The sequence below is a fragment of the Myripristis murdjan genome, chromosome 18, assembly GCF_902150065.1.
Source record: "Myripristis murdjan chromosome 18, fMyrMur1.1, whole genome shotgun sequence".
Lineage (NCBI taxonomy): Eukaryota > Metazoa > Chordata > Actinopteri > Holocentriformes > Holocentridae > Myripristis > Myripristis murdjan.
Window position 1 is genome coordinate 7,685,091 of NC_043997.1, and position 24,104 is coordinate 7,709,194.

At 40.0% G+C, this 24,104-nt stretch overlaps 1 protein-coding gene across 2 annotated transcripts in view; it reads left to right on the plus strand.

Annotated features, from left to right (window-relative positions):
* The window catches only part of arhgap36 (Rho GTPase activating protein 36), a 100,058-nt gene that overhangs the window by 69,171 nt on the left and 6,783 nt on the right, over positions 1–24,104 (plus strand). For both annotated transcript variants that reach the window (XM_030075544.1, XM_030075545.1), the window contains exons 4-7: positions 13,954–14,261; positions 20,101–20,317; positions 21,799–21,854; positions 23,252–23,402. In XM_030075544.1, the coding sequence (XP_029931404.1) occupies positions 13,954–14,261; positions 20,101–20,317; positions 21,799–21,854; positions 23,252–23,402 (732 nt within the window). The remainder of the gene's footprint in view (positions 1–13,953; positions 14,262–20,100; positions 20,318–21,798; positions 21,855–23,251; positions 23,403–24,104) is intronic.

Here is a 24,104-nt window from a genome sequence, read left to right on the forward strand (position 1 = left end):
CAACACACACACACACACACACACACACACTCAGCACTGCACTGTAAATTGCATCAAACACAAAAGACCCCGGGCTGCTCTCTGCTGAAATCGCCTCCGCTGACGTACAGTGGCCTTTTTCAAAACTGACCTCTTAATCTGAAGGTTAGCAGCCAAGTTTGTCCACAGACTGAGTCACAGCAGCCCGCACTGACTCAGCCTCTGCCTCCCTGTGTGTGTGTGTGTGTGTGTGTGTGTGTGTGTGTGTGTGTGTGTGTGTTTGGGTGGTTGAATGAGTGTTGAATGAGGGCAAACAGCATCACTGTGGTTTTCTGTTGTTCTCTTACAAATACACACAAACAAGCTTCTCCAATGCAATATCTGTCAGGGGTAAAAACAAAAAAAATCAAGTCAAAGTGCTGACAAAGATAGGCAAAAAATCACAGTGAGATGGTCCACTCTGTGCTGACCTCCTGCCGCAACTGGAGACTAGAGGTTTCATTTGTCCCGAGGCGACGCCATGAACACGGTGATGCAGTTTGGAAATTTACCAGAAGGAAATTCTCCGTTTTCAAAGAGCGGAACACAGCATTAACATACAAGTATATGGTTTATTATGTACCTCAATACACTGCAGCAGTCCTCTACCTCTAGCTTTATTTGTATTATTATTATTATTTTTTTTAGTGTTTTAGACATCTCTCTCTCTCTCTCTCTCTCTCCCTCTCTCTCTCTCTCTCTCTCTCTCAGTCATGTGGCTGGTGATCTACCTGTGTGACCTTAACCACTTATAAAGTGGATGTTCTCTATTCTCAGGTGATTATCACAGCAGAGCATACGGGCCAAAACACACACACACACACACACACATACGCACGCACATACGCACACACATCCACTCGTATATACACACACACACACACACCTTGCCAAGCTGTCTATGCGGCTCTTGTGTAAATCCCCCCTCCAGCCTCTTAGACAGAGGGACTTAGCTAAAGCTAACCGCTCTAATCAAAACACAGAACATCGGGGCCTGGCGGTGCTGCTGCCGGACCGCGACTCGCTGTGGCCCTCAGTAACAGATTACATGTGATGGGATTACACCGATGGGTTAGTGAAATGTAATCTGATGGAGCTACTGTGAGAGAAATACTGGATTACATCTCGATTTGGAGAGAAAATAAAAGGGATAATTGCCTGCTGGCCCACTTGAAGACGCATGGAAATGTTTCTAAAAGGGAAACGTAGCCGAGTGTTTCTCAGTTGTAGGGTTACAGATATATGTACGGTATGGTTTTTACACATCTTGAACACTGCAAAAACTCAAAATCTTACCAAGATTATTTGTCTTATTTCAAGTCAAAAATGTCTTATTACTAGTCAAAATATCTCATTACACTTAAAATAAGACATGATCAGCTCAGAAGTAACTTGTTTTTAGACAATTGTCTCTTGTTTCAAGTGAAAATTTGCTTGAAACAAGTGAAAATTTGCTTGTTTCATTGGCAAAATTTGTTTCTTGTTTCTAGCTAATTTTCACTTATTTCAAGTGAATTTTCACTTTATCCACTGGCAAATTTTGCCAATGAAACAAGCAAATTTTCACTTGTTTCAAGAGAATTTTCACTTGAAACAAGTGAAAATTGTCTAAAAACAAGTTACTTCTGAGGTGATCATGTCTTATTTTAAGTGTAATGAGATATTTTGACTAGAAATAAGACATTTTGACTTGAAATAAGACAAATATTCTTGGTAAGATTTTGCGTTTTTGCAGTGAAGTTTTGCTGGATTAAAGCGGCAGTTATTGAAGCAGCTGTATTGCCGTATTGAAAAGACCGTAAAGGCTCAGCTGAAAAAAACAAAAAAAAAAAAACAAAGTGGAATAACCATATAGGCTCAACAGTTCAATTAAACGTATTTATCAGACTAAACAGTCCCCATTCAACATTTCCCTCACCAATTTAGATTATTTTCAACTGATAACAGTGTTTTTTCATTCCTGAAATTGACATAAAATCATTAACTGTGCATACAGTATAGATTTGTAGGGAAAATGACTCTAAAAGTGAACTAAGATCAATCTGATTCCGTCATTACACAATACATTTACTCTGTTAATGAATGATGACAGGGTGAACAACAGTGGTTGATGTGTTTAAAATGTATGTTTTTGGCAGGCAGGCAAATTGCTGGTTTTATTCAGATTTTGCCTTAAAAAAAAAAAAGGATGATTTAATTTATTATGATAACAGGATTGTTTATTAAAGGTTTCAATATAAAATCAGTTTAACACAGAAATGCTCTGAAAAGTACAGCACTAGTTATTAATATTCAATGCCAAACAATGACATGCAGTAATAAGTTACATGATTGTGCTGTCTCTTAGCCTCACATCTCAGCAGCTTGGGTCTTAAACATTTGACCTCCCAGTGTTACGTGCAATTTATAATCACTACATTTCCAGCACAATGCCAGGCAGGGTCAGTGAACAGTCCTGGCCTGGAGGTTTGGCGTTTCACCGACGCCCTCTGAGCGCCGAGACCACCCTGAACACGTCCAAACTCAGCAGGGGAATAAAGTAAAACACAGACAGGAAGGCAGCTGTGTGTGTGTGTGTCTGGTTGGTCGCCGTCTTATTGCTCAGGAATCTCACTTTTTGTTTTCGTGTTTTCACTCCTGAGGGCATTGTCTGTTACTGGGAGTCCGACTCAAAGAGCTATTTTTAGACTTTGCTTGGTTTCTAGTGCTGGCAGTGGCTCCTTCAGCAGGCCAGCAGCTGTAGGATTATATTGGTCCTTAGGGGCCCTGATACTTCGTAAACTAGTGTTTATTTAACCAAGCAGGGATGTCCTCTGTATAAACCCCAGCGAACGAGTGGGAACACCCAGTAACGTCTGGTCAAGCTTTTCTTGTCATTGTGTCACTTTTTCCAGAACAGAAGTAGCAACACGCTGGAACGCAAAATAAGAATGCAGTCATCAGCATACGGGAGTTTTAGTTAATTCTGAATAAAAGCATCTGAATATGTGAGAAGTTAACATTTGTAACTTTTAGTTTTGGAAGCAGGATTGTCCGAGGTGCCTCTGAAAGCAGCATCAGCTCCTACGTAGGTCACTGAGTCCAACATGGTGAAATTCACTGCCATGGCTTACGGTTCCCATGACTTTAAAAAAGCTAAAGATCCTATGTCTGTCTTTTCTTTTATAGGCACAAAGAAGGTCCATCTTTGCCCAAGAAGAGATTATTTAAATTTCCCCTTGGAAACCCAAAGGGGCCATCTAGATTTTTCATTTTAAAAGGCTTTACTCAAAGTGTACGAATTAGGAATTTAATTTTAAAGATTTCCTCTAGATATTTTCATATGGAATAATGTTCTTGGCCCCGAAATGGGATTGTGTGTCCTTAAGGGTAAGGCCGTAACTGGTGGGGGAGGGCATATTATCTCATTATCAACAAACCAAAATAATCTAACCTCATCTAATCTCTTATAGGACATAAAAGTCAAGTTATCCTATTGAGACGGACTGGCAGCGAGAGAGAATCTGCTCCTCATACACTGCTGATGAATATTTGCTGTGGTTTAATGTGTTTTACAGCCACATAGGTTCACAGACAAATCAAGCTTTTTTATAGCCATCTTAAATATTTAGTTTGGCATTTTGCTTTTTTCCCACTTTGGAAATATGTGATGGGCTGGTGACTTCCACTCGCCAGCCAATGTTGGTAATAAAAACAAGCAGGAGTGTATCAGTGTTGGCTCAGTCAGCGTTAACCAAAGATCATCAGGTCTCAAGAGAAAATCTGATTATCCTGAGCTAAATGAATAACCAAATAGCCTTCTAGTGAAGCCAGCTCACATTTCCTTTCGTTCTTTTCAGCCCGTCTCCAAAGAAAGACATCAAATTTAAATGCTGCTGTTATTGTAGTTTTGTTTTCTTGAATGTTGTTTTATTTTCATGTTCACTCAGTGAGCAGTTTTTCAAGGACACGTGTGAAATGCATCTGCACGGACGCCAAAATGTAGAGCCATGTAGGTAGGCTGTCCTTGTCTGATTCTCTTCTGTGGCAAGTTTTTTTGAGTAAAGCAGGGCCTTAAAATCAGCAGCTCATTCTTTGTGGTTAAAAATTCATAATATTCGAAAAAAAATCCTTCAGTTAAATGCACAAACCATGGTGTATGGACATCTATGCAAAAAAAAACAAAATTTGCCATATACTTCGGCACTTTGGAGAAATGCCTCCACCAAGTGCTGTATCTATCAAACACGATATTATAAACTCAGGATATTATAGGCTCACCTTTAACCTAAACATTGTCAAAGCTGAGATAAATATTAAGCCTGAATGCTTTCGTTTGTGTGAGAACACTTTGAAGGTCCAACCGCCTGTCAACTTTATCTCTATGTACTTATTTATAAACACCATGTCATAGTCAGGTTGTAAATTCAATACCTGATGCTGCAGACACTAAGAGATACAAAGCTGTTGTATTTTTTGCACCAGTCTTAGTCTTCCTGGTTTCAGAGTTTCACGGTTTCATCTAGAAAAGGAAATGTTTTGAGGTCTTGGGGCCAAACTGAGCTTTTCTTGCTAATGTTTTGACTGTTGCTGTCATCACTGAGTGTAGGATTTAGGCGGACGAGTAGAGCCTTCCTGCAAGATAGAACAAGTACTGGCAAGTGTTATGGTCATGTATTTAGGCTTGTTGCACCGGGACACATGCACGGTGAAGTGGCTCTTTAAATACTAGACTTGTGATGATGAGTATAAGACGGGAAGCAAGCATCATTAGTGTCAAATGGTAACTCTTAAAATGGAAAATCAACATGTTGTACCAGTAGAGTAATATGGAAGACTGGTGGGACAAAATCATCTTGCAAAACACTTGCCAACACAGCCATTTATTACCTCTTAACACAGTTTAAAAATACATGTTGAACTGACTCTTTGCCCATCTCATTGCATCTTCAAGCACTTCAGCCGATGATGTTCCTTACATTTATACTTCGTTATGCAGAGTTGATCACATGATACGCCAGAAACTATGCATATTTCAGAGCATGTCGAAAACACCATGTTGTATTAATGTACAAGAGATGTAGGCTACTCATGGAAAACTGATGGGACATGCAATGTAAAGAAATGCAGTTATCAGGAACATCATTGACTGGAGGGCAAAAGTGTAGCTTGAATGCATATTTTTACACTGTGTTTTGAGGTAATAAATTGCTGTGGTATTTTTTTCAAGATTTTTTCCCATTGGTCTTGTACAGAGTCCGCTAAATTTCTAACATCACTTAGATACACTCAGATCTTTTGGATATCCGCAGTGACCAAGTCATCCTGAGGTCAACTTTCTGAGAAGCCTTATTCAAGACTTCCAAGCCGCCAACAACTAAATCCCCAACTACAACTGGAAACAAGCACACAGCTCACCTCACTCCAGGCGCTGTCATAGTCAGCATGCGATGCCAGAAAGTGTGGCCAGATGCCAGGAGCTGGAGGTGGCATGTAGAGGTCAGGTTTTCCCGGCCAAAAGACGTCAGGGCTCAGGACTAAGCTCTGGCTTACTGATGAAACACGGCAATTTAAAAGTGCAATGCGTAAAGCAAATAAACAAGTGGCATCTATTCAATGGACGTTCCCATTCATGTTGCCAGGCAGAGCTGCACTGATTTGATTTTTATGGGTGCTTTTATTTTCCATAACACTGCAAAAAATCTAAATCTGAACAAGTAATTTAGTATAATCATCTTCAAATCTTGTTTTCCTTCAAAGAATGTTAAAAGAAATCCACCAGTAGGATAAAATAATCCCACTTGTTTCCAATGATAATTGAATGGTATCCAGAATTTTATTGAATCAAGTGTTCCTTTACACTATAATGGTCTGATCTGCCTTATTCTGCCATGTTTCCAAAAAAAAAAAAAAAAAAAAAAAAAAAAATCTTAAGCAAGTGTAACTACATTGGAATCAAGTGGGGTTATCTCATTTAAAAAAAAAATGTATTTGAAGAAAATCAAGATTTTTTTAAGACTCTATATGACACTAAATCCCTGGTTAAAATTGTGATTTTTGCTTTTTCAGTCAAAGTATTACATGTTACATTTTTTGTTATCAAACTGTGCAAACTCAAAATAGGCTTATGAGAGCTTTTGATGAGGAGAAAAGGAACAGATTTTTAAAAACATTTTTCACACATGCAGTGCAGCCAGTAACATCAATATGTAGGCAGTGTGAAGTTTATCTAAGATGAATTCCCATCGAAAGACGAAGATAAACGCAAGGCAAAAGAACTGACTCAAAGGCAAAACATCTTTTGGCTGTGAAACAATGACAACAAAAAAGAAAATGCCTGTCTTAATACTCTGACCACACAGGGCTTTTATTTTGGCAGCATCTTTGTTGCTAAGTGCTAATTCACAGTGGTGCTTCTGCCCTGCTGTTTCCAAGGGATCAGCAGTCAATCAAACATTGTGGGCGGGGCTTTGATGTCCTATCAGTAGCTATTGTTGCTCAGGCTAACTACCCAACTCAACTTCAAAAACTGTTAATGTTAAATTTCATCAATTGTTGACAGAGTAATAACAGTTACTTGCGTGAAAATTATATTTTAATCTATTTTCACATCATTGTACACAGGAACTACAACAAATCAGCGAGTCTCGTTATTCCTAGTTAGCCAAAAGCTAGCACTTAGCAAGCAACCGTTTGTTTGTGATTTGGTGGGAAAACGCCGTATAGCCTCAATCTGTTTTCATGCTTACATTGATCATCTGCCGCAAATGCACACTTAGCTTGTAGCTGCTTAGCAAACCAGTGAGCGTTAGCTGGTACCCACAGCTAGCCTGCTTAGCCTGCAGCTGGCAGCCGGCCCACAAAGCACCTGCCAAGGAGCTTATCCTGCGTTTGAGCCTGGCACCTGATGGAGGAACACGTGGATCAGGGCCGGTCAGATCCAGGCTCAAACCAGGGAGGGGAAACACTGCCACGGAGATGGAGGAGGAGACGGCGAATGACACAGAAAGAGAAAGGAAATTTCAAGTGATGTTTCCAAAATATGGACAGTGCCAACCCTAAAACATTGTTCAGGAGACTCTGAACTCTGGTGTACTGGAGTGCAGGAAATCCAGTGTGGGAGGTGTTTGATGAGGCTGACACGACATATTCCTTTAATACAATCAGTAATTAACATTTTGAATGAGTTATTGAACCAATCTGAGAGACTGATTCTGTCCAAATATGCTGGATGACAGCTAATGTGTGACAGATGATGCTTGATTTTGTTCCTCCTGAAATTTTCTGATTTGTCTCGGTTGATATTATTCATATTATTTGCTCAGCGAGTGTATCCCAAGTGTGTCATTGGGTATAAAAGTTGAATGAGTGTCTTTGTTGGGTCTGACATTTTGGGCTACACCTGGTGCTGAAATGGCCAAGTCCTGTCTGACTGGTTAGTCATTTAATAATTATGTGTATTATGGTATGAATGCTTTCTTTCGTCATCATTTTAAACAAGTGGCAAATGTATATAGAGTTATTTAGTTATGTTTCTATGTAAGAAGCGAATAAACAGAGAGAGAGAGAGTTATTTCCAGCTGAGTCAATCCTGTATCTTTAAGCCTGTGTTGGTTGTCTGACCTGCTTCAGACACTTCCCACCAGGTGTATGTCTGCTTGAGTGTGTGTGTGTGTTTGCGTGTGTATTCATGCACGTAATCGCATGTATTCACAAATCTGTGCATATGAGCGTGTAAGTACCAGCATTTCTTAACTTGACAGATCTCCAAACCAATTCCTTCGCTGCGTGATAGCCATCAAAGCATGTGCAGGACACATGACGCGGCCTGAACCTGATAAAAGGATGTTTGGAATTTGAGATTTGATTTACTTAATAGGAACAAGTGCATATTAATCAGCATATAAAATCAATTTAAATATTCCAAATTTGACTGGGCGGGTTGATGTTAAAGTAAAATACACAGATTAGAAAGCCTTATGTACACGGTATGAAAACATACAAGACAGAGATAAATAAGCTCCAAAGCAGAAGCACATAGCATCAGGTAGCTCATATGATAGAATCATCTTAAGTAATCAACAAAAAATAATTATTAGAATAGAATATTAGAATAGAGCTGGCTCAATATCCTTGTATTAACCCCTATTGAACTCCATTTCTGCTTACTGTATGTAGGTATAGTAATCTAAATAAGGCTCAAAAAAAAAAAAAAACAGGCTCATTTTACACAATTATTATCATTTTTAAAAGAATGGATGTGTTTTTTTTTTTTTAGGATGATATCAAATACACCATGCTACCTAACATTTAGGTAGCATGAGTACAACTTTTTATATCTGTCCTTTCTTATATTTCTTATCCACTTCAAAGCTTCTTACAGACAATTTCAACTGTCGGCCGAGTCCATTGAGAACTTAATTACTTAAAGGTGCCTTGAAGTAGGCTAATTAATTAAAAGTGTGTGATTTTTCAAGGTCAGTGACTCAGTGACTGCTTCATGAGACGCTGCGATTTCTGGCTTTCAAAACTCACCTGCACTGTTTTCACAATATTTGGCAACCCTTTATTTTGGTGGGCTATGACTTTCATTGTAAGTAAGTGATAATTAGTAAGTAACGTATTCGAAATTTCTTTGAAACTACGCCCTAATTACATCAACATTTACCTCAAAATTTATTGAAAACAAAAGATCTAATGAGTTTGCTGCAAAATTGTCACTTTATTGTCTGGGATGTTTACAAGGCAGCGATCTGCTGATGGTTTTGTTGTCACCGCCCGAGGGTGATTAGAGAATGATTGATTACTTAATGCTCCTTATATAACCCATACACTCTATTCATACTACTCACGCTATGTTTACCAAGTTTGAAGCTTTGCAGGATAATTGAAGGTGATTGATGGAGATGAGTTCGGCTCATGCCTTTAAAAGTCACCCTCCACTCTTTAAGAGGCTTATGTGTGACACTCGTGGGACAACAGAGCCTTTATTTTGAAGTTCATCAGCCAAGAGTGGGCGGAGAACACACAGCAGATAGACAACAGAAGATAGTTTTTACTTGTTTTTTTGGCCTTGCTACAAAGGATGGCATGTCCACAGTTGATTTTACCTGATAGTACAATGGGTAACACTTTACAATAAGAGTACAACAATTAACGTTAGTTAATGCCGTAATAAACATTAAGTAACAGGTAATAAACATTAAGTAACAGTTAACTAACCGTTTACTAATGTGTCTAAGAATCATTTACTAATGCTGTTCATGCTAAAGTATTAATTTATATGTTATTTAAGAGTTATTGTAGATATTATTAACATTAGTAAATGCCATAATAATCATTAACTAACAGTTAATTGATCATTACGGCATTAACTAACGTTAACTAATGTTAATTGTTGTACTGTTATTGTAAAGTATTACCGTACAATGGTGCAAGTCAAAGGTCATCACCATATCATGATTATGGCTGATATTATGTCCTGTAGGCCCTTAAAGAGGTGGTATACTCGCTATGAAAATTAATCTTGGTGGGGCGGTTCAGTGTTAAAAAATTTAGGCTGTTGTGCTAAATGATGGAGAAAACCTTGCCTTTGGTTTCCAAAGCCCTGACAAAGACCTTCAGTGGTCTAAACATGTTGGCTTAATGATTTAGCCACTCCAACAAAAGCTTTTTAATATTTCCTTTCTTGTTTTCACACTTGCTGATATTTAGAGTGCCTGGATCACCCTCTAAAGTACTCTGTTTTCCCCGTTTCCAGGAGCACCTGATACATTCTTGATCTTTGTTTGGTCATATAGAGCAGACAGTCAGCTACATATCTATACATATAGACTGACATGATGAGACACTAATCGATTTTATTCATATTTTATCTGGTCACTGGCTTCTTTATGTATTTATTTTATCTCATTTTATTTGCACTTTGAATTTCGTGGTTTACCTGTGTGTTTTTGGGTGCCTTTGGGTGCTCTAGCATTTGTGGTCAACTCTTCAAAATAAATCGTTTGGAGGCTCAGCCTGCTGGGAAAGGAATTTTGCATCAATCACTCTGCCTCTAAATTCCACCTAGGCCGCCCTCATCACTTTTTTCACCTCATGTGGTCGTGTCTGTTGTTTTTGTTTGTTGTTTGTGGCCTCGGTTCACCTTTCAAGCCCAGTTTGAAAGGTGACGTGCGAGACGAAAGTGTCTGATAAACGTCTGAGGCCATATAGCGATCGGGAGCGGGGGATTTGCAGGCTGACGGGACGTGAAACGCCTTCAGATGATCTGCTGTCTTCCCTTTGTGTCTTCACACAGTCTGAGTGTGATGTCGGCTTTGTGGCTGTGGCTGCTCTAACAGGATTACACCTGTCATCCCCGTCTTACCTGCTCTCCCCATCCACTCCGTCTATTCTTACACCCCTCCCTCACTTGAACCTCTCATTTCTGTCTGTCATCACATATAAATGATTTTTAACTTTTATTCTCTCTGTCTACCACTCATCTTTCCGTCATTATGTCTTTGTATGTCTTCTCTATGTCATTCTACCTACATGTATGCAGAGGTGGAAGTAACTAATTAGGTTTACTCACAATACTGTAGTTGAGTAGCATCTTTGTATACTTTTTTGAGTATTTTTTTAAAGTCTGTAGTTTTATTTTAACTGAACTTCAATTTTTTGTGATGATAAAATTTAGAAGACAGACTGATATACTCAAATACAAGCAGAGGAACAGTACTTCTACTTCTGTTGCAGTCAAATATCAGCAGAGGAACACTACTTCTACTTCTACTGTAGTCAAATACAAGCAGAGGAACAGTACTTCTACTTCTGCTGCAGTCAAATACCAGCAGGGGAATAATACTTCTACTTCTATTGCAGTCAAATATCAGCAGAGTGACAGTACTTGAATATCAGTTTGTAGTACTCTTTCTACTACTGCAGACAGTCAGGTAGGCAGATATTGTCAAATGACCTATCAGAGGTTTAAAGTCCCTCCTTCAGTCCAGTTTTGAGGTTATGTCACTTTACTTGAGTGTTTCCATTAGCTGACAGGCTCCGCCCACCACGCTGGTGAACATGCAGTCGAGTTACAACAAAATAGATACAGGACTCACAATGAATCCTTTTAACTGTGCAGACAATACGACATGCATTAAAGAGTTATGTAATTATGAAATTGGCTCCCCGGAGGGACATCAAGTGATTCCCACCGTTACCGCTCTGTGTGTTAAAGAGCTTCACCCTGAAGCCGCGGGTGGAAGATAAAAGGCGCAGCATCTTCCTGTCTGGGAGGAGCGAGTCAAGATAATATCAGCGGAGAAGAATGTCTTATGTAAATACTAGGAGAGGCACTCCAGGCTTCTGTCCTGCTTGAGCCGCTGATTTATTGCATCGCTGTTGTCAGAGAAAATCCATTTATCTGCAAAATGTGTTTTCACAGGACAGGAGACAAGAATGCTTCTTCTGTCACTGCCGATGATCTATTTTTGGGTCTCTAGCAGGTTCCAAGAGCCGACGTATTGTGAGACTTGGCTTGTAAATGACGTAATAAACTCCCAACTTGAGTGGGATAAAGAAAGAAAAAAAAGTTGGAGTTAGTTCTAGCATTAGTGAGATTTTCCGTCCCTCCCTCAGAGTTGGCACCACAGATATTGAAGATTTATTTCATACTTAAAGAATACTCCAAATAAGTAATTCTCCCACCTTTTTTGCAGTTTGTGTTCCTCCATCTCTCCTCCCTGCCTCCCACAATGCACCAAAACAATTCCTTATCCCTCTCATCTGCGTCAGTGGTAAAGACAGAGACCACAAACATCAGCATGCTCAGTGATAATGAAACTCCTGCTTAGTCAACAAAACCAAATAAGAAAAGTATGTTCCCATTCTTCTCTCCCAGGGTCAGATTTAGGTATGCAATTACGTATCTTTACTGTATGTTATCAGATTAAACCAAATTATTACTCATCCATCCCTCTTTTGTCTCACATCCAAGCCAGGCTTCTACATAGTTCACCAGCTGCTTCAGACTCTGTGCGGTGATAAATGCTCTGGAAGTCCTCAACTTATACTGAAACACACAGAGTGTTCTTTTCCACAATGATATAAATGAATTTTCGAGGGGAAATGTTTCTTGGAGTTTCTCATCTAATATTTCAGGATATTTGAAGATCAGTTTCACTTTGTCACACAAGGAACGTAAGCTACCTGCAGTCCTTTAAAGGAGAAATCAGCCAGCACCCCCTCATGGTGCCTACAGACTGTGAGATTTTGGCAATCTTATAAGTTTACTGCAAGCCACACTGTGCGACATGGATCTACAATACATGGGAACGACATCAAGTTTGATGTATGCCGACTGTAAGATGACCACATAACTGAATCTTATTGGTTACAATACAAGTCAGTATATAATAGGACGTCATCAGCGTACGTGATCACTGTAGTGGTAAACAATGAAGCTCAGCAAGAATGGAGCCCTTGCAATAGTGATAATAATGTATTCATATTAATTATTACTATTAAGTGGTATTAAGGCGTTTGGACAAAAATCCAAAGAATTAAGGAGGAGGAAGAGAATTTGGACCTGGCTGTTTTTTTCTTTGTTGGAGTCCCATATATTTGGTTTTGCTCGTTATACCTCCATCACTGGGTTCGGTGCCAGTGTCACATTCATCAGTGTCATCATTTTATGCTGTGTTCCTATTGGTTGGTTAGTAGATGCAGTCACATTGTGAGGTGGTGAGCCTAAATTTGTGACGCTGTCAGAATTTTGTCAAAAGCTATCTTTGGTCGTGATATAGTGGCAACGCATCATCTTTGAGCCTCTCTCAGAGTAATGTATGATCGCCGTTTTCACAACCAAAGACATCGCCATGTTTCTTCCACATTGATCATCTTTCGTCTGCAACAGCCCAGAATTTGTATTTGTATTCCCGGCTTTAAAAAGCAGCTGTTGGAGATGTACCTCGAGTTTGGTAGCAGAAAATATTCCAGCAATTTCAAACATCAGTAAAAGAATGACAGTTTCTTTCTAGAGCTGCCATTTTGTGCCACAGAGACCAAAAGGGAGCCCACCTCTTATTTATCCTTTGTTCCTTCAGTTACCTACCCCCCCTCCACCGCCACCCCCCACCCACCCACACACACACCCACACACCATCCCTCCCAGTCATCCTCACTTGTCCCTTTCAGTCCACATCCTCACAGGAATGATTGTCCATTGAAGTGCTTGTTCCACTAAGGATTACCGAAGGATTACATCCAATACAACACAATGTTCAAGAATAAATGAAGACGAGGGAAACACTGATAAATGGACATATGGAAGGTCTTCGTCTTCACTGCCTCACTGTAACGCTGCTGTTCTAGTCAGCCTTATTTGGTTAAATTCCTTTTTTCTCTTTAATTTCTTAGTTCTGGTTTCACTTTCTCCTTAATCTGGACACGGTGGGGGTGTGATCAGCACTTTATCTGCCATAGTAAAAACCACTAACACTGTTGCTGTTGCCATCTGCATATCAAACCCACAGGCCCGAGGTTGTCGAAAGGCATTCTGGGAAACGTAGGAGGCTGTTAAGTCATGTAGAAGCAGACGAGGCCAGTTGAGAGAAATGGGATTCACTGTTGAAGTAAACTTGAAACTTCACAGACCAAGTCCCAACAACATAACAGTGTATCTGAGGGTGGACTATTACTTTAACAAATTTTATTAATTTTGTTCTTTCAGTTCCAACCACTTCAAAAGGCTGATATCTGTTTTTGCAACGACTGTCACATGTTGTGTGTTTGTAGGAATTCCCTCCTGTCTCCCATTACGGCTCTTTATAAAACCAAATGAATAATTCAATCTCCTATCTTTCTCATTCAGATTTGCTCACAAGGTATTCAGGGTCAGTTCTTACGGCTTCTTAAAATCAAACCAAATGATTTTCCTCTTGTCTTTCTTCTTTCTCACCTTCCCTCTGTCAGAAACAGCTCCCAAGGCTTTCGGCATCTCCCTGTCCCAGGTCATCGTTAACGACCTGGCCTACAAGCAGCGGCAGGACGCCCTGAAGGAGAGCCGCCGCGACTGCCTGGACCTGGAGGCCAGCATCCTGCGCTTCCGGGCCGAGAAGCGCCAGTTCTTCAACGGCAACAAGCCGCTCGTCGGCTCCTCGTCCATCGGTGGCGTCGGCTCCATGTCGCCGTCCGGCAACTCCGTAGCGCCGGCGTTCGAGCCGCAGAGCAAACCGATGTCTCCCACGTTCCTGGACAACACGGGGCGGGGCCAGAGGAGGGTGAGAGGACTGTCTCAGTGAACACACACACACACACACACACACACACACACACTGTTCACACAAATTAACTTTCTTTTCGAATAGCATTTTGCTACTCTGATATGATTTTGAGTCACTTTGGTCCTTTTTGGGACAAATTTATTGAGCTTTAAGACGAGGACGCTGCTGTTGTCCAAAGTCTGTCAGTGACAACTTCACCTGCCACGCCTCACTTGATGAGTTTTTCACAATATTTCAAGTTGACTTTTTTTCTTCTTTTTTTTTTTGGGTGATGCAATGATTTGCTGCTGGCTGGGTTGTTGTTTTCTGTTTTTTTTTTCTTTAAATGACCAAAATGTATTAGATAACTCATTCCTCAAAAAAGTAATGTATTACTTATTTACTCCCTGTGGAAAGTCATGTTACCTGACTCTTTACTTTACTTTTGCATTACTTGCCTGAGATACATTGTCCTGTATTGACCAGTTAACAACATAACACTTCTTCTACTGTGGAAAAAGTTGTAGGGTGTGTTGTAGTTGTCGCTCATTTTTGTCCTCGTCTTCTGCACCAACTTCAAAGTGAATTTAAAATGCGCATAAAAGGCACGTTTAGTTAATTTATTAACTTTCCACACATTATGCAAATAACCGAAGAACTTATTTAATGCAAGTAATGACATAATTATTTGATTAGTAACTGTAGTATGATGACTGAATGTAGGAACAGTAATACTTTACATTACTGTGTTACAGTAACAGATAACACCTGCAAATCAGCTACAGTGGCTTGCTGGTGTCAGGGGTCATGTTCATATTTGATATAAAACTAATTCAGCAGGATGAATCACAGTTTATTGGCCCCTTTGTTTTTAATTTCATGTGCAAACTTTTGCTGCATAAATACAGCAAAACTTAAAAAAAAAACAAAAAAAACAAACAAACAGCTGCTTCGTGTTAAAGTAGATGATGAATTTCATGATGCAGTAAGACAAAACTCTGACTTGTGACTTGTTTACTGGATGAAACCAAACAGAAAAAGAGATAAGAACAATATCTGCTCTGTGTGTGTGGGTGGGTGTGTGAGTGTGTGTTTTTCTGTGTTCGCTGATGGACATCACTGACCTTTGACCCCTGACATTTATTCAGTTTTAGTTCACATGTTTCACGGCTCCAAGCACAACAGCTCTAAGCCTTGGGTTTCCTTCAAGTTTCGGTCAAAATTCCTCAGTGGGTGAAGTGTTTTCTTGGTGCTCGTTCATTTATTTATTCTTTTCTTCTACTTATTTGTTTACTGGAGAGATTTGAATCAGTTATACTAGGCAAGTAAATCCTGATAAACTCAGTTCCTATAACTGGGATAGTGAGTTTCTTGCTGCAAGGTTTTTCATCATGTTCCCGCATTGTGTGTGTGTGTGTGTGTGTGTGTGTGTGTGTGTGTAGGCGGCTAGTTTATCTCCTGCACTAAACATTTTCACAGCCGACGCCTTGATTTGTTCCCCCAGTCGCGTGTTTGCGACACAAATACTGTGTTTGTGCTGTGTGTGTTTCTGTCTGTCTGCCTCCACATGCACAGGTGTGGTCCTGTGTGTGTGTGTGTGTGTATGTGTGTGTGTGTGGGTGATATCCTGTCAAAACGTCGCCTCTCTGCCTGAGGCCATAATACTCTGTTATTTTCCCCCACTGACCTGGAAGCAGTTGTTATCTTAAGCCTGTAAAGCACATCATCACACCTGAGGGAGCGAGCGCTGAACAGCAAGCAGCCATCAGCTTTATCCTGTGAGGCTGAGTCAGCGCCCTGAATACTGCACACACTGCCCGAAACATTCATACACATATTTGGAAGACAGACAGACACACACCCACACAGACAGACAGACAGACAGACAGACAGACAGAAAATGTCCTATCAGAGGATTAAAGTTCCCTCTTCTTCCGTCCAGTTCTGAGGTTCTGTCACTTTACTTGAGTATTTCCATTCAGTGGGAATTTCTCCTTATCCTGCTCTACATTTGCACTTTTTATTGCACCACATGTTCGTCTACCACACACTGGAAGACTTGGGATGTGAGAGGGCGTCACGCTAAAGACAACGTGCCACAAGTCACTGAGTTTGTAGTCACAGATCAAGTCAAGAGTTTTCATAAACTGGGGATCTGACAGAGTCACAAGACCACAGCTAGATTCCTTTTGAGACCATCTGACCAATATTATAGGAATATTATAGGGTCATTATCAAATATTATAGGATTATTATGGATTATTATACAAGTATTATAGGAATATTATAGGGTTATTACACAAATATTATAGGAATATTATAGGATTATAGGAATATTATAGAGTCATTATCAAATATTATAGGATTATTATGTACTATTATACAAATATTATAGGATTATTATGGACTATTATACAAGTATTATAGGATTATTATGGACAATTATTCAAATAGGATTATTATTGGAATGTTATAGTGATGCTTCTTCAGGCATGATGTGTGTGTGTGTGTGTGTGTGTGTGTGTGTGTGTGTGTGTGTGTGTGTGTGTGTGTGAGCTTGCCTCCCTGGAGGTCCGCACCATGTTTACTATAAACCTGGTTTGCTGCTTCCTGTTTGGTGCTGGAGGGAGCGCTCCTATTGGCTGCGGACAATGTTGACATCATTGAACTCAGACTAAAGACTTACGATAATATTAACCGTTTTCTAGCAAAGCTCTCGTGATTTTATGCCAAAACTGGAAATTTGTCTGTGACACTGCAATCGTTTGAAATGTTGTTTGGTGTAAGGCCGCCATCACCTGCAGAGGAAGGTTTTCCATGCAAAAGATCAAGTGTGCTGCACCGATCGAGTGTTAACTAGCCAGCAGAAACAGATTGAAAGAGATTACAGCGCAAAAACTGTGTCGACAAAAGGCTGTCGCAAAGAAAAAAGTGTGTTTTCAAAAGCGGAGACAGCGTGTCTCACACCAGCGGATGTCTGTCACCTTTTGATCACAGTCCCGTCTGTCAAACAACCAGGAGATTTTTTTTTTCCTTTTAAAGATCAAAGTAAAAGACCAGGCCAGCTGAAAGGGCTATAAAAATGTTTTTGCTCTAGATTTGGTTGGCGGTTTTTAAGATGAAAACACAAAAATATCCATAATCAGAATCAGCCTGAGAATTTGCCTCTTTGTACATCCTTTCATCAGAAATACAGCTGATTCAGCTTGATAGAAGTCATGTGAAAATAACCTCTTTTGACCAAAAAAAAAGAAAAAAAAAAAACCCACACTTTTATCCCTTACTTACAGTGTAATTAGTGTTTGTTTACAGCAGTGGAGATCTGTGTATTTCCCAGATGATGATCACAGACTGAATGTCACACTTTACTCACCTCATGCCATCATAGATAAAGAGATGGATGGTTAGAGAGAGAGAGAGAGAGAGAGAGAGAGAGAGAGAGAGTTCCCATCGCTCCCCTGCTTAATGGATGCTGACTCATCCTCTCAAAGCTGCATGTCCGGGTCGTAGCTCTTGCTTGTTTACAAATCTGACGGCGGACACACACTCAGCCAGAGATCTCAGGCTTTTCAGGGTCGAGCGGCAGAGTGGCGGTCTGTCCATCAGAGAGATGGATAATGTGCGGACGTCCTATGTGCAGGAGGAGAGGAGGAGAGGTTAGAATGAACGGATGGAGCGAGAAGAAGAGCGGAGGAGAAGCAGCTTCTGGGGAAAAGTTGCAGTGGCGACACATGAAATTCTTGGATATTTTAATTTTTTAAATCAAGCAACTCAGAGTAGAGAAAAGAGATGCTCAACTTCTGTGCAGCTGATCAATTTATCACTGATACGTTTTATCAGTGATTTTACGTTAAGATAATATTACTTTATTAGTTAGCCAGCTAATTATGGACTTTGTAGCTATTTTTTTTTTTTTTTTTTTTTTTTTTTGCACAATAAAAGCAAAACATCAGAACAAGAATGAAATAACAATAGATTGTGCAGGTGAGATACAGAAAACCCCTAGGGGCTTATAAGAGAATCCCACCTCAAAATTTGATTACATAAAAAAAGAAAAAATGTCAACAAACCAACAAAAAAGAGCAAATATACATTAAATCAATGCAGTTGTATCAGTAAATACAATAATTGGCCATTCTAACAATGAATATGATAAATAAAATAATAAATTGGGCTGGATTTTAACACTGTCTTTAAAATTAATCTCTGAGCATCCATAGGAAAGACTCATATAATCATATAATCTCTCATATATATATTTTAATCTGCTGTATGTTCTGCTACAGGTCGTGTCATCTTAATCTTTGAGCGTCTTTTCTTCACAAGACAAGCATGTATTCAGAAAAACGACAAATTGCTGGGAGGAAGAAACTAAGACATTTTGGTGTACGCAAAGAAGAAAAGCAAAGTCAAAAAAGCGTTTCCACACAAATGCCCAGTTATGCAAATATTTTACACCTTCCGTGAGCAAAACGGAGCAGCAAGAAGACGTCCTGACATTATCCGCCCTTCTCTTCAAAACAATAGAAATAAACTGGCTTGCACAGTTTATCGTAACCCACAACCATCCGTTTATTTACCCCCTTTTTAAATATATATTATGTAATCTCAGTCTCAAGAACCTTCTGAAATTGGAGCTGACAGCCTCGTAAGTTATCTTCTTCGTTTGAGAACCATTATCCCCAAAGAGGCTGAGGTTCTGCCTCTGGAACCGGCAAGAACAGAGGAAAGAGTGAAAAGCTCTCAGAGACAAACAAACCGAGATGATCCGGTGACTCAAAGGGCGAGACGGCAGCTAGAAGAGCATTTTGACGTCGTGGGTTCAAGGCTCAGGCCCACTTTGTGTCTCCGAGGTTCCAACATCCTGAGCAGAAACTGTAAATCTCCGGGAAGGAAAAAGCTCACTACGCGGAGAGCCGCACTTGTGTTTAATTTATTGGTTCCATAATGCGGCTGTTGCGCGGCCTTTTGAGACCGTCGCTGTGATATAAGGGCCATAAAAGTAAACTCGACTTGAGCGTTTTGGCGGCTCCGGGTTCGCGGCTCAGGCTCGGCTCACGGTGCCAGCTGGGGGATCCGTGAAAGCCAACACCTCGAGTCGAGACCGAAAACCTCGGAGGGGAAAAAAAAGGGATGAAAGCTGTGAGGTTGTGGGTTCAAAAGGCTGTGAGCGAGGAGGCTGTGGTGGAAGATAAATCATGTCGAGCTGCACTGAGCTTTGACAAAATGCGGGAAGGTTTTGGAGGGCCGATCTACAACATGAAATCATTTGCTTGTGGTCAGAGAGAAATGTCCCGTGTCCTTGAGCAAGACACCAAACTAAAGATGAGGCTTTGAGGACTATCTGACCTAATAACAAGCTGATTACAGTGTGTCCAAAAAGGGGTTTGAGGGGTTTAAATCAGTACTTCTCAACCTTTTTGGTGTCCAGGACTCCCAAACTGATGGACTTGTATTTGATAAGATGTTGCCTCCCAAAATTAGAAATTAGATTTGCGTCATTTGGAATGTGCAGAATGAGTTGGATGCAGCAGTAAAAGAAAAAAGTTTTGATTTTCTGTACATTTTTGATATATTTTGGGGTGTAAGTTCAAAGAAATTTCAAATAAATCGCTGGCTAATTATCAGATACTTACCATGAATGTGTTAACTATTTTTAACACTGTAATGTGTTTTTTTTGACTTGTGAACCTGTTATCACATCAAATCATGTTGTGAAAGGAGCCTATCGTCCCATTCCTTCTCATTTCTCGTTGCTGCGTTCAAACAGTTGCAGTAACCATCCCGGATACCTCAGCGTGTCATTAGTGCAGACTTCCAAACACCAAATGAATGTCCTCTGTCTGTCTCCCTGCAGGGCGGCCTGTCAGTCGACTCCATCTCCGACCTTGTAGAGAGTCAGTCTCGCCTGCTGGAGGCGCTGCAGCTCTCCCACCCGGCCGAGCTGGAGCTGAAGAAGTCGCCCGGCGGCGGCTCGTCCGGCTCCAGGACCCAGACCAAGCTCAGCCTGAACCCCATCTACCGCCAGGTGCCGCGGGTCCTGGAGAGGTGCTGCAGCCACATCGAGAACTACGGTGAGACGCAGCTTCACCTGCCCCGTCTACTGAAACCAGAAAATTAGAAACCCCAAACTCACCAGATCTGGTTTCATTTTTTTTTTTCTCCTGATTTTGTGACATTACATTAGCCATTAGCGATTGGTTGAACAGGCAGTGACACCACCTGGCACCAACAATCAGCCAATAGCAGGTTCCCAGTTCATTACCCAACTTTTCACCAGCAGATATTCATTTGTTTATTTTATTTGTTTAATTTGTTTATCTGATAGGGACAGAGTACATTAATGAACATCAGTATAAAATACAAGATGTAAACATGCTGGAGTTGCAAGACTGTTAATTTACATTTGTAGTCCCTGGGCGGGTAACAAAACAACAAGCAGTAATGTTAACAATATGCAAATACAAATATAAATATACACATATAGAAAAGACAAAGTACTTTATTCATATGTGTGGTTAAAAGTGATCACGGTTCTGGTTTATCGTTTAGAGTCTTAAAAGTGCAACATGTAGGTCACTCCCTTGTTGTGAGTGTAAAATTATTCAATATTCACTTCCCTGTAGTGGCAGTGATCTTTGTCCCAGTGTGGTGCGACTATATGACACCACACAGTGCCCTCTAGTGGTGGCCCTGGTGCTACTGCCACTGTCAGGCCTCAGTTTGATGAATTCAATTAAAGGTGGTGAGGCAAGCACATGAAAAGCCTCTTACATAAAACAAGCGTATTTCAAATTTTGGAAATTGTCAAGGATCCAAAAAAAAAAAAAAAAAAAAAAAAAAAAAAAATCCATAATGTTACAATAATTAAGCCATAGAAGTTTTTTTTTTTTTTTTTTTTTTTGATAAAAAACTTTTATGGCTTTCTTAAAGAGTAATTCTACTGGTTAAAATGCTGCTAGACCTATCAATTACGACTTGGCGAAACAGTATTTATGTATAAAAAAAAAAAAAAAAAAAAATCATTGAATGTAAAAACATCCTGGCTCGATTTACTTGAAATGTACATTAAACTTTACTAAGTTTGACTTTTAAAAGTTAATGTGGAGACTAATAATATGGCCCCAAGATGCTTGGACTCTCCAACGAGGTCAAACTCACCCGTGTCACCTTCACTGATTGTTTGGAAAACATCATACACACTTTATTTTTGGTGTTCACATGGAGACAGGATTTAGTGAGCCATTCCTGAACATGGGGCGCTGCAGATGTAAGCGCTGAGGAGGCTTCTTGGAAGTCTCTTGCATGTGTAAAAATAACTGCATCATCTGCATACATTTGAACGCTGAGGTTTTGACACGCATCAGGCAGATGTCAGGCCTTACCGAGGGTTCTTCATCACAAAGTAACTCACGGATGATATGCAGCACGTCAAAATGCTCAAGTGTCCAAGGGTGGATCTTGTCTTTAATCACGCTGGAGACAGCAGGATCAAACTCATGCTCTGAATCCGTGTGACGCTGTGGACTTCATGGTGCATAATTTGTCTCTCCAGGTCTTCAGACGGTGGGGATTTTCCGAGTCGGCAGCTCAAAAAAGAGAGTGAGGCAGGTGAGGAACATCTACATCTTCCTACATCTGTAAAAACACTTTCTCAATCTAATTTAATACTACTCTTTTTTTGTTACTATTATTAACTTTATTTTATTTATTTATTTATTTATTTGGATTAGCAGTTATTTTTACTTTATTTTATTATTATTATTTTATTTTTATTTTTTTTATGTTTTTTCCTTTTCTGTGTGGGTGAAGGGTATAAAAACACAAATGCACAAAAAAAGTATCAATGTTTTGTCCATTAAGAACAAAAAAGGATGCATGAAATATGTACAAAATGATAAGATCTGGATGTAAAGTCTGAATTTCCTGACTCAATAAAGTATAAAAGAAAAATAAAGTAAATACATATTCTCCGGTTGTATTGCCGACACGGCTCCGTACGAATAATGAGACAGTCCACGGGTAGCTACCTCTCGCTAAACGAAGATCTCATAACTTATTTATTTTTAATAAAAATAGGCCTAAAAACAGGACTCAATAGGCCTGAATTCACAGTCCCTGTCAGTGTTTTTGATCAGTCCACAGCAGAGGGAAGCCTCGCTGAAAGACTTCAAAATCAAGTGATGTGTTTATTCCCAAATGTCTGTTCAAACTGTAAAGCTTTTATTTACAGAAACACTTCACCCTGATACCACACCACACTACTGCAAAGCTAACAGCAGGCCTCTAGCTATGTTTTTTTTTTACTTTTTATTCACACATCAATTAGTTTCCACCAAGGGAACAGCTGTTCTCCAGGGGATCGTGGATAAATAATCATCCGAAATGTACTTGACATCCAAAGTATGGCCGATTGGCAATTTTCAGTTGCTAATCAGAGTTTTCAAGAGGGAAAACAACGCAGATGTACATATATCTATTCAGCCGGATACAGAATTACAGGTGTCCATCTCTGCACAAAAATATCCTTCATTTTCAATTGTGCAGTCATTTCTTCCATTATGCACTTTGCTCTTCAAGAAGTCTTTTTTCCCAAAGCCGGTGTTGGAAAAGGAGGATGTCTTTTATTTGTGCCAGTGCTGTAGTAACTTTGTGTTTGACGTGACAGCAAAGTGCCAAAGCTAGATGAAGTATTTCTGTAAGGACGATGCTGCTCGGTCCATGGTTTGGTCCGGCTGTCTGGTTGCATCATCACGGGTCCAGTTCCCGGTCGTGACCTTTCGCTGCGTGTCGTTCCCTCTCTCTGGGCTTCCTGTCACTCTGAAATACCACGAAAATCATCCCAGAAAAGAAAAGCTGACGATCTGTGATATCCTGTTTTTGAGAAGCGGCCCACCGGGGGGAAAATGGCCTTTTTTGACCTTTGTGTGTTTATCTTGTGGCCTGTTCTGTTCTGAATGTGTGTTAATCTGTGTGTGTGTGTGTGTGTGTGTGCGTGCGCCCCACAGCTGCGGGAGGGCTTCGACATGGGTGCGGACATCCAGCTGGACGAGGAGCACAGCGTGCACGACGTGGCAGCGCTGCTCAAAGAGTTTCTGAGGGACATGCCGGACCCTCTGCTGCCCCGAGAGCTCTACCCCGCCTTCCTGCACGCCAACCGTATGCACACACACACACACACACACACACACACACACACACACACTTGATCTTAAGAAGTCATTCAGTCTCATCTTCAGGGTAAAAATCTTGCTTTTCTTCCAAAAAGGTAAAAATGTCCAGTGGTGAGATGAGATAATCCCACTTTCTTCTGGAAATTTCTTGAATCGCATGTCATTTTCTTCATATTATAGTCGCCTTATTCTGCCTTGTTTCAACAGATTCATACTTGTTCCCAGAAAAAAAAAAAAAATCATGAAACAAGTGAAACTGCACTGGAAACAAGTGGGATTATCTCATCCCACTGGCAGATTTTTTTTTTTTTTAACTTTAAAGAAAATCAAGATTTTTAAGACTCTATATAAGACTAAATCACTGGATAACGTAGTTTTTTGTTTTTAGTGAAAGCATTACGTGTTACATCTTTTTGTTTTTAAAATGTGAGCTTTTATGTAAGATCCCATCCGAAGACGAAGATAAATCCAAGGCAAAAGAGCAGACTGAAAGGCAAAACATCTTTTTGTTGTGAAACGACCAAAAAAAAAAAAAAAAAAAAAAAAAAAAAAATGCCCACAGAAGTATTTTATTTTGGCAGTGTCTTTTTTTTAACTTGTCAGAAAAAAACAAACAAACAAGATTTTAACACTGACAACATGACGACACAGCCTGAGATGGACATTTTTTGCAGTGTACTCCTAATCC